Source organism: Peromyscus californicus, unplaced genomic scaffold, assembly GCF_007827085.1.
Source record: "Peromyscus californicus insignis strain IS unplaced genomic scaffold, ASM782708v3 Scaffold_16__1_contigs__length_79575227, whole genome shotgun sequence".
Taxonomy (NCBI): domain Eukaryota; kingdom Metazoa; phylum Chordata; class Mammalia; order Rodentia; family Cricetidae; genus Peromyscus; species Peromyscus californicus.
Window position 1 is genome coordinate 31,881,998 of NW_026294458.1, and position 11,452 is coordinate 31,893,449.

Sequence of the window (11,452 nt, forward strand, 5' to 3'; positions counted from 1 at the left end):
GACTGGGGTTGTAGTTCAGTAGTAGATGGATTCGTATGCAGAAATAAGGCCCTTGACTTGAGCCTTGCACTGAAAAAACTGAGCCCCCTGTGGTTTACTGAAAGGAAATTCACAAGGGACAAGAAATGGGTTGTTTTCATCAAATCCCGGGCTGTAATTTGATTTGCTAAATAGGCAGTCTGCTCACACAGCTTGCTCGGAATTCTTTAGGAATTCCACTTGCCCTCAGGAATATTTACAGCTTGCTTTCTCCCCACCTCTCTCTCCCTCATCTTTCTTGCCTTTTTTTTTTTTTTTTTTTTTTTTTTTTTTGAGACAGTGACTCACTATGTAGACCAGGCTGGCCCAGGAGCTCACAGAGATCCGCCTGCCTTTGCCTCCCAGTGCTGGGATTAAAGGCGTGCGCCGCCACACCCAACAATATTTACAGTTTTTAGTTTCCCAGGAGCAGGGCGTGGCAGCTCACGCCGCCTCCAAATCACAGCAGTCTGCTGAGGCTGAGCAGTACAACTCCGGGGTTTCCAACTCAGCTGGGCTACGTAAGTGAGTTCCAGGCCAGCCTGGGAAACAGTAGTACCCTGCTTCAAAAAAAAAAAAAAAAAAGTTCAGAGGAAAAAGCCCAATACTATTGGCTTTGGCTTTACCACTGAGCCACGGCCAGACTTTAGCATCACAAGTTGTTGGGGGTGGGTGGGATCAGAAGGTTGGGGAACGGAAGAGGGCATCAAGGCAACAGGAAGTAGGAGGAGATTTCTAAAAGCCGACTGAGGCCAGAGGTCATTTGGAAGCTGGAAGAATTTTCTTTCGGTGGGTTCCTCTAATGTGAAGATGGAGCGTGCTGGAAGCAAGGAGGTGAGAGCAGTTTTTTTTTTTTTTTCCGGGGGTCGGCTTTCCAAATAGGTGGGTCTCATGCCTCTCCTTTCCGAGCACACCCCAGCCTTTGTTTTGGGGAGAAAACAAGGAGCATTACAATTTGTTCCACGCAGGTGTGTGGCTCTGCAGCGTGCCCGCTCACACAGCCCTGCACGAGGCCCCCCAGGGCCTGGCTGCTGTAGGTGGGTTAGGAGAGGGGCTTGTGTTTTGGAAGTGCTGTTTTGCTGGGAAAGAATTTAGAGTGCCATGGCTGGAGAGAAGTGGTCACAGGATAAAAGTAGGGAGGTAAGATGAAGCTGAGGCTTTGGGTAGCGGTCTGTCTTGGAAGGAACAAGAGGCACCAATTACCTCTTAGAGGGCCAGAGGCCTTAACCCACACGTGCCTGCTGTAGGGATTCCAGGCTCCTTATCTTATCCAAGAGTCCTCAGGGTTGAGGAATTCCCGGAAGGCAGACCCAAATGACAAGCCTTGCTGGTTCCTAACTGCAGGAGCCAGACTCCTGAGCGCCCTCCAGATCTCCTTCCCAAGACCCTGCCATTTCCAGCTTTCTTAGTGTAAGAAGTTTGTCAGGTCCAAAAGTGAATACTTTGGGGAAAGGATATGCAAACGTAAATCTTGAATGTCAGTGTGAAGCTCGTTCCGATGAAGATGTAAAAGCACTGAGGTGTAAAGTAACATACGAATTTTAATTTGTCTCTCACTCCAGCTCTTGGGGGGTGGGGCTTGGAAAGGATTTAGGTTTGAGAGCGAACTGACCAGGGGTTGCTTTTATTTATTTACTTACTCATCTTGTTTTTCCAGGCAGGGTTTCTCTGTAACAGTTCCTCTCCTGGAACTCACTTTGGCCTCTAACAGAGATCAGCCTGCCTCTGCATCCCAAGTGCTGGGGTTAAAGGCGTGCGGCCCCCCAGTTTATTCATTTATAAAATAAATTTATTTTTTATTTTACATCCCAGCCGCAGAGTCCCCTCCTTCCTCTCTTCCCAGCCCTTCCCCCACCCACTCTTCTGTTTCCACCCCCTAGTCCACTCCTCCTCCGTTTCTGTTTAGGGAAGGGCAGGTCTCCCGTGAGAGACCAAAACATGGCATCTCAAATTGCAGTAAAACTAAGCAACTCCTCATGTATTAAGTAAGGCTGGGCAAGGCGACCCAATAGGAGGAGTAGGGTCCCAAACGCCTGTAAATGAGTCGGAGATAGCCCCTGTTCCCGCTGTTAGGAATCACCGAAGAGGACCAAGCTACACAACTGTATAACATATAGGCAGAGGGCCTAGATGAGTCCCTTGCGGGTTCCCTGGTTGTCGGTTCAGTCTCTGTGAGCCCAGGTTAATTGATTATGTGTTTTCTTGTGGTACTTGACCTCTTTGGCTCCTACAATCCTTTCTCCCCCTCTAATGCAGGATTCCCTGAACTCCTAATGTTAGGCTGTGAGTCTGCATCTGCTCCATCAGTTGCTGGATGACACCACTCTGATGACAATTGGGCTAGGCACCAATCTATGTGTGTAGTGGAATATCATCAGGCATCATTGCATTGACATTTTTCCCCCTCCAGTCATGTCTGGTTCTATACTAGGTCTCTGGGTCATCCAGCCTGTGGGTCCTGGTGCTCCAGGCAGTGTCAGGAGTGGGCTCAGTCTCCTGTCATGGGTTTTAGGCTAGACCAGTCATTGGTTGGCCACTCCCTCAACCTCTAGGGGTCACCCTTGAGCCCAGCACATCCCATAGGCAGGACAGACTAAGTCAAAGGTTATGTGGCTGGGTTGGTTTTCCACTCCCTCCGTTTGAAGTCTTGGCTGGTCACAGGAGATGGCCAATTCAGGCTACCTATCCGCTATTGCTAGGAGTCTTAGCTGGGGTCATCCTTGTAGATTCTATTTCCCCTCTCCAGGGAGATCCGGGTGCCCCCCTTCCATGAACCTTCTTTGTTACCTAGTCTCTCTGGGTCTGTGGATTGTAACATAGTTATCTTTTATTTGACAGCTAGTATCCACTTAAGAGTGAGCATTTACCATGTTTATCTTTCAGTCTGGGTGACCTCATTTTTTTTCTAGTTCCATCCATTTGTCTTCAATTTTCCTGGTATCCTTGTTTTTAATAGCTGAGTAATACTCCACTGTGTAAATGTGTCACATTTTCCTTAGCTATTCATCGGTTGAGGGACATATAAGTTGTTTCCAGGTTCTGGCTATTACGAATATAGTTGAGCATGTGTCCTTGTGGTATGATGGAGCATCCTTTGGGTATATGCCCAAGAGTGGTATAGCTGGGTCTTGTGGTAGATTGAACTGCAATCTTTCTTTCTGTAATTACATGTAATTTTATTTTATTTTTTCTTTTTTTGTGTTTGTTTTTTTTTTGTTGTTCTTTGTTTTTTGTTTGTTTGTTTGTTTGTTTTCCAGACAGGGAGACAGGGTTTCTCTGTGCAGCTTTGGAGCCTGTCCTGGAACTTGCTCTGTACACCAGGCTGGCCTTGAACTCAGAGATCCTCCTGCCTCTGCCTCCCGAGTGCTGGAATTAAAGGCGTGCACCACCACCGCCATACTTTAATGAGCTTTTAACTTTGCATCCATCCTGCAGGTTGAAAAGACAGTAGTGTTTGTGAAGTTACGTGAAGATTAAATGAAGATAAGGAGTGTGCCTTGTCCATTATCTACTTGTTAGTTTTTCTGTGTTTAGCTATGTTTTTGTAGTCTCTTTGTTCCCTTAATTAAATCAGTGGATATTTATTATTACTGAGTGCCAGCAATGGAAGGGAAAGAGACCTACTCTTGTGGAGTTGAGAAGCAGGTGGAGTTAACTCATAGGAAGCTGCAATTGGCAAGTAAAAATGAGGCAGTCTGGTTGATTTGGCTGGAAAGAGATTCCAGCCAAATAACGCTTGAACTGGGCCTGAGGGGGTAAGGTGTGGTAATTGAAGTGGAATTTGGATGGGTTTAGAACCACGGACTGAGGGAAAACAGGCTTTGGGGTGAGAGATAAAATGGAGTAAGAGGCAGGCTCCTGACTCCAAAAGCAGACTAGTACTCCTGCTTTGTGGCTTCCTTCCTGTTCCTTTGGTTTGTATCTCACCTTGTACTCTGGGTTTCAGTGTGTCACCTAAACTTGGCCTGAGGCTCATTATGGCTTCTAACTGTTGGTAATCCTCCTGCATTTGCAGCCCAAGTGCTAAGATTGCAATTACTGCAGCATTTTTCTTTCCTTAAAATAGTCTCACAAGGGACTCTCAAGTCATGCACGCCTTTAATCCCGGCACTGGAGCAGAGGCAAGTGGATCTCTGTGAATTCGAGGCCAGCCTGAAGAGAGTGAGTTCCATGTGACACAGAGAAACCCTTGAAGGGAAAATAAAAAGAATCTCCTGGTTAAAATTGTGTTGCCAACAAGCCTGTTTTTCCTGCTGGTTACGTCTCATTTTCCCCAACCATTGCTTCCCTAGTTTATACGTCAGACTGCTTATTCAAATGATGCCCCGTGAGAATTCACACTGGCAGTCACATGCAGTGACCTCTTGGGGGAACCTTAGATGTGAGTTAGTTTAGGGCAAGTAAGGGGATGTGCTGGCTCAGGATAGCGGATAACTGTCTGACTCCTGTCCATAGTGGAGCGGCACCGGAGAGTCAAAGGAGGTGGACCGCCAGATGTCCAGCCAGCCAAGCACGTCCTTTGCAAAGAGCCCGGCAAAGGGGAAAAAACAAAGAAAGACAGTGAAAGATAACGGTAAGAGTCTGTAAATGCTTAGTCCTGCATCTTTCTGTCTAAGAAACTTAAGAAATCTTCCCTAAGTATAAAAAAGGGATGAAAAATGTCTGCACTTGGCTAGCTTTGTACTTCCTCTGGGGTCTAACTGAGTTCTGTTTTCCAAAGAAAGGAAGATGCTTCCCATCTCCTGCCAAAGCTAATCCTTCCCATCATATGACTCCCATCATATACTTGGCTCTGATAGTCATTTTGCTGGGGGTGGGGTGGGCGGGGGGGGGGGGGGGGAGCTAATAGGCAAGGATTGAGGGTCCATTGCACATGTTATCCTAAAACAGTGAGGATAGACCTAATCTTTAAGTGGTGGGGTGGAGGGGTTGGTAGTGATCTGCACAAACTCTAATGGGGCTTACCGTCTGTACCGTCTGTCTGTCCCGTGAGATGTGGTCTAGGAATCTCACAGAATTGTAACTGTGTGAACCTAGAGGCTGGGGTGGGCCTTCTGTGGTAAAAGGACTTGGCAGCACTGAGTATTGATGACCTCAGATCTAGTTAGTCAGTTCCCTGGGATAGAATGGTCACCAACTAACTGCACTCCTCCTTGGAGGGTCCTCAGAGGAGCAAGCCTTTGCTAGCTTAGGCTTAACAAAGATTTGAGATTTGAAAGTCTAGGCTTTGAGGTGTGTCCCCTATAGTCCGTATGATCTTTGGTGGATCATTAAGCATGCACCTCTTTCGACATTAGGGGACTGCTATATACATAAAGAGCCAAAAGTGGTTGTGTGTGCTTCGTTCAAATCCTACAGAGCTGTGCAAAAATGGTTGCTATTCCCTTTGTCCCTCAGATTGTAAACCAAAGGAGGAAGCAGGAGATGCTGAGACTCCAAGACCCGCTCGTAGGAAGGTACCAATTCCTCCTCTACCGGCCCATCTGCCCCCAGTGAACCTGATTCACCGAGATGTTTTGCGGGCATGGTGCCAGGAAGTGAAGTTGAGCAGCAAAGGCCAGGTGGGGCCCCAGTGGGGGCCTCTTGCTGAGTGGGAGTGTGGAACCAAACTTTTCACTAACAACTCTTTTCTTTGTTGTTGTTTTTGTCTTAGAAATTAGATGCTTATAAACGACTCCTTGCAAGGGCTTTCCCAGATCAAATGGTAACTATTTACTTCTTGAGACTACTATTTAGTGTTTAGCCCAGGCTAGCCTCACAGTCCGCGTGTGGAACAAAGCGACTTCAAACTCAAGGTCTGCCTACCTCCCATTGGTCAGCGTTTTAGATACGCACCGCCCTCCATGCCCAACATGAAGAGTGGCAAAGAGAAAACTTTGGTTCTTCCAATAAACGTCTTTCCTCATCAGGGAATAAGTTGAGGAATTGTCTTGGCCCCCTTTTACCCCTCTACCCCCAATTTGAAGAGAGAACATGAAGCAATAAAACTAAGTAAGGTCCTTTTCATTTTTTGGTGCTGGAAAATGAATCTAGGCTTTTAATGCATGTTCCACCACTGATCTTCACCCCAATCCCTACCTCACCCCCTCTTTTTTTTTTTTTTTTTTTTTTTTTTTTTGATGAGTCTATATGTAGCCCAGGCTAACCTAAACCTCAAGCACTTCCTTTCTCGGGCTCATAATTACACATGTGTGCCACCGTAGTTTGATCACTCCCTTATTTCTGTTCATTTTTGATGTAGAGTTTCACTGTGTAGTCCTTGCTGGCCTGAAACTTGCAGTAGCAATCCTCCTGCCTCTGCATCCCAAGTGCCTGGCTAGCATTTTGATTTTGAGACTAGGATTCATTGTGCTACTGCCTAGGCTAGTCTCAAATTACTGGCGTGAAGTGATGCCCTCACCTCCTGAGTAGCTGGGACCACAGGCATCCATCCACCCTGGCCTCAACTGAAGAACACTTAGCATCTTTAGCGAACCTAGTGTGTTCTTACTAACTCTTGTCGCTGCATTGTCTGGGTCTCCTTTAGTTCTGTGCCTTGAACCCAGGGCCTTGGACATGCTCGGCATGTGTTCTGCTACTGAGCAGTTTCTCCAGCTTTGCTTGATCTGTTCACCTAATCCCTTCTGTCTAACTGAACTGTACTGTCGCTAACACCTCCCTCACGCAAAGCCGCATTTCTGGTCCCCTTTTAATCTTGATATCAGTTCGTGCCTTCTCTGTTGTTTTAAGACAGTCTCTTTGTTATTTGCTAATGGATTCCCTAGCCTAGCTGGCTAGGTAGTCTCCTGTTCCACCTCCCATTCTGCTATAGGAGCATTGGAATAGAATTACAGATGTCTGCCACTCCGTGTGCCTTTTTCTATGTGGATTATTTCTACGTGGATTATAGAGATCCGAATTCAGGTCTCCCCCCCCCCCCGTGTTTTTACTCACTGAGTTGTCTTAGCAGCTATTAATATTTCCCATTTATTATCTATAACATCCTAGCCCGATTTAAAGAACATTCCCGACACACCCAAAGAGGCCAGAGTGAAGACATTTCGAAAGAAAATGAAGACAGAGGAGGGCGAAGTGCCTTGTCCTCAGATGGCAGTTCCCCTTGAAGTGGTCCCTGTACCTGTACCCGAGGAGCAGGTACCTGCCCTTACTGAGCCTCCTGTGCTCTTTGAAGAAGTCAGCACCACTGTTGTGACCACAACTGCCTCGGAGGCCGTGTTGGCATCTTGGGCCAGAATTGCAGCCAATGCTAAGAAAAATGAGGCAGTGCCATCCACGGCAACATCAGAGACCTATGGTAAGCCAAATATTAGAACCAGACACAGCCACCAGTGATTCCTGGACCCCGCCCATCTGGGGTGGGGCCTGTGAGCTAGTATTCATTTGGCTTATTGAGATGAGGGTCTTTTTGTTTTGTTTTTCAAGACAGGGATTCTCTGTTATATAGCTGCCTGTCCTGGAACTCACTTTGTGGACCAGGCTGGCCTTGAACTCACAGAGATCCACCTGCCTCTGCCTCCCGAGTGCTGGGATCAAAGGTGTGTGCCACCACCACCCAGCTTGAGATAAGAATCTTAAAAGTATAACCCAGGGTGACCTCTGTTTGCCCTTAGCTTATGCTGAGATTACTGGTATTCACCACCACCCCTGTCTCCAACTGAGGGTCTACATTTCTAAAAGCTACCCAAGCAGTAATGAGGATGCTGATCCAGGGAATCGCACTTTGAGAATTACTTCAAATTACTCATGCACCAAGCAAGAAGCGATGTGCTGTGGTGTCATTTCTTCCCCTTGCATTAAAGAACTCTCTGGGATTGGGGTTGGGATCTCTTTGTTAAGTAGGCGATGCTAACAATCTCCTGTTTCTCGTTGTAAAATAGATGTAAGTCAGAAAAGGCATCTCTTCCTTAGGGTTTCTGTTGTTGTGATGAAACACCATGACCAAAGAGCAAGTTGGGGAGGAAGGGGTATATTAGGCTTACATTTCAACTTTGCTGTTTAATCACTGAAGAAAGTCAGGACAGGAACTCAAACAGGGCAGGGTTCCAGAGGCAGGAATTGATGCAGCGGTCATGGCGGGGTGCTGCTTACTGGCTTGCTTCCCAAGGCTTGCTCAGCCCACCTTCTTATAAAACCCAGGGCCAGCAGCCTAGGGATGGCAACCACCCACCATGGGCTGGGCCCTCCCAGGTTGATCACTAAATGAGAAAATACCTTACAGATGGAGCTCAAGGAGGCATTTCCTCAACTGAGGCTCCTTCCTCTGATGACTCTAGCTTGTGTCAAGTTGACACACAAAACCAGCCAGTACAAGACATCGTAAGCCAATTATCATCCCAGCACCTGAGTAGGAGGATCAGGAGTTTGAGGTCAACCTGGGTTACATGAGACTTTCAAAATAGCAATAGAGAGCTTACGTTGTAAGAATAACAGAAAATGCAATAAAGGAAAACATGCTTAGTGTGATGCAGTGGGTGTCAAGGTCTTAGTTGAGGGCTGGAAAGATGGCTCTGAGGTTGAGAGCACTTGCTGTTGTAGAGGACACTGCCTCAGCACTTGGGAGACAGAACCAGGTAGATCTCTTACCCTCTAGGCCTGCCAGGGTTACACAGTGAGACCGTATTTCAGAACAAAAGGTTGATGCCCCAGACCTATGTCATGAAAAGCCTTTAATTGTCTGGGAGTTTTATTTGGTGCATGTGTGGTGTGCTGGGATCAGACTCTTGCAGGCTAAGCAAGGACTGGACCATTGAGCTCCATCCATGAAGCCTGAAGGTCTCTTGCATAGTTTTGTAGCACAGAGCAAGATGGATTGAGATAAAGGTTGGATCCCCAGGCTTATCTCAGGGCTGGCATTCCATAGAGGCATTAGTTAAGTCTAAGCTGAAAGGCTGTGGTCAGTCTTGTGCCTGAGTGTGTGACTCGTGTTAAATCTCTCTACCTCCACAGGGGAAATGTGGTGTGTGGTTCATGGGAGAAGCCTTCCTGCACAGTCAAGCGGTTGGGTTCGGCTGCAGTTCCATGCTGGACAGGCCTGGGTCCCTGAGAAGAAAGGGAAAGTGATTGCCCTCTTCCTGCTTCCGGCCTGCAACTTTCCACCCCCACACCTGGAGGACAACATGCTGTGCCCCAAGTGTGTTCACAGGTAAGCGCTGGGCTCGCACACTGACAGTGGGAGCTTGGAGTTACCTCAGGAAAAGATACATTAATTTTAGTTAGCTGTGTTTTGATTATTACTTACTTTGCTCACGTCAGTAAACCTCCACAGCTTTGGGTTTACGGGTCTTACACTTGCTATGTGGATCAGGCTGATCTCCACTTTGGAGCAGTCTGCTTGCCTCTGCTTCCCAAGTGTTGGGATTATAAGTGTATATATACCATTAAGCCTAGCTGATAGCTTTTTGGTTGTGTTTTAGGACAAGGTCTCCTTGTGTAGCTAGGCCAGGCTGGGCTCAGAGTCCTCTTGTTGGGCTGGGAGATGACTCAGTTCATAAAGGTGTCCACAGCCAAGGCTTATGGCCTGAATTCTACTCCCAGGACCTATAAGGAGGAAAGATTGAACCAGTTTACCAAAGTTGCCAAATGATGACCACATGTGCATCATGGCATCTTCATATACACACACAGGAGAGATAGATGTAATTTAAAAAAAAAAAAGTTCCGTCCGCAGCACTGGGGAGGTCAGGAGGCAGAGGCAGGCGGATCCCTGTGAGTTCTAGGCCAGCCTGGGCTACAGAGTAGGTTCCAGGAAAGGCTCAAAGATACACAGAGAAACCCTGTCTCCAAAAACAAAACAACAACAAAAAACAAAGATGTTGAAGGAAATTGGTCCTTAGGGAAGGTTTCAGTCAACTGTGAGCTGGGTGTGGTGGTGCACACACTGTCTTTCAGGAGGACTGTCCACAAATTCAAGGCCACCCTGATCTACATAGTCTTTGTCTCAAATCAACATGCTTGCTTAGTCTCAAGGAGATTTTTTTTTTTAAGGTGAATAGAACTGAGGGGATTGTTTTGTTGTTTTGCTTGCTTTTGTTAAGTCAGGGTCAAACTTTGAGGACCGAGCATATCAGGGACCTCTTTCAGCCAGGGCCTGCATGGGGATAAAGTCATGATCAATTAGCTGATCTTCCATCTTTGGGGTGGTCAAAGGCCTTATTCACGATCTTTAAATTCTCTTGTTCTGTGGAGCTTGGACTTGAACCCACATATTTACCATAGAACTACATCCCTAGTGCAATTTGAAATTTTTATTTTGAGACTGGATCTTACCATGTAGCCCTGGCTGGCCTGGAAGTCACGGTAATGTGTTTGCAGGTCAAATGTGCACCACTCCTGATCTTTAAGTTCTTTGGCTGTTTTTGTTTACTTTTGAGACAGGATTTCCTGGAACCCAGGCTCACCTGGAACTTAGAGCTGAAACCACCTTAAAGTTCTGATTCTCCTGTCTCAACTTTCTTTTTTTTTTTAGAATTATTTATATTTTATGTATGAGTGTTCTGCACACCAGAAGAGGGCATCATATCCTCTTATAGATGGTTGTGAGCCATCATGTGGTTGCTGGGAATTGAACTCAGGACCTCTGGAAGAACAGCCGGTGCTCTTAACCACTGAGCCATCTCTCCAGCCCCCTGTTTCAACTTCCTGAACATGGAATTGGGATTATGGGTGTGCCCCCAGATTTGGTTTATTCGGGGCTGGGGATCAAACTCAGGGTTTCATGTGTGATATGTCCATTTCCAATCCATCTTGTCTTTTTGTATTTTGTTTTTTTTTTTTTTCAAGACAGGGTTTCTCTGTCTAGCTTTGGAGCCTGTCCTGGAACTTGCTCTGTAGACCAGGCTGGCTTCAAACTCAGAGAGATCCACCTGCCTCTGCCTCCCGAGTGCTAGGGTAAAAACACACAACACCACCACCACCTGGCCTATCTCGTCTGTTTTAAAGGTTGAAATTTGGTGATTCTTCCTGGTTCTGGCTTATTATCTGTATATGACATGCCTGTAATCCCAGCACTTGTGTAAGTGTAAGCAGGGATGATGGGGAATTCGGGACCAACCTGATCTACATGAGACCCTGTCAGTGCTATGGGAGGGTGGGGTGAGGTGGGGAAGGAGGAAATGAGTGAATGAATGAATGAATCCATGGATAAATTTATTTTCTAGGAACAGGATCTTAAATAAGAGCCTCCATGGATAAAAGGGAGATCTCTTAGGTTTGGGCTAGCTGCTGTCATCGCCCACTCTGGTGGAGTGGTCTACGGAACTGCAGCCAAGACAGAGACTGATGGAAACCCGAGTCTGTGCCCTAGAAGATGCCCATATCACCCAGAAACTGTGGGACATTGTTCACTAATTGTTGCTGTAGTTCGAGCAGCTTGAGAGAAGAACCAGTGAAGCCACCAAGACGCAATGGTTCCACCTCTGTTCGTTGCGATGACTAG

General features: G+C 46.8%; 1 protein-coding gene across 2 annotated transcripts; it reads left to right on the plus strand.

Moving 5' to 3' along the window:
* The first annotated feature begins 828 nt into the window (after positions 1-828).
* On the plus strand, positions 829-11,208 carry Dppa4 (developmental pluripotency associated 4). 2 transcript variants are annotated; one of them, XM_052739760.1, is made up of 8 exons: positions 829-861; positions 1,144-1,158; positions 4,498-4,591; positions 5,416-5,579; positions 5,672-5,722; positions 7,006-7,312; positions 8,965-9,160; positions 11,175-11,208. In XM_052739760.1, exons 1-8 carry the CDS (start codon positions 829-831, stop codon positions 11,206-11,208), a joined length of 894 nt encoding a protein of 297 aa, XP_052595720.1. The 2 variants fall into 2 exon arrangements, with proteins under 2 accessions (XP_052595720.1, XP_052595721.1); XM_052739761.1 differs by lacking the exon at positions 5,672-5,722 and having other exon boundaries at positions 5,416-5,474.
* The last annotated feature ends 244 nt before the right edge of the window (positions 11,209-11,452 follow it).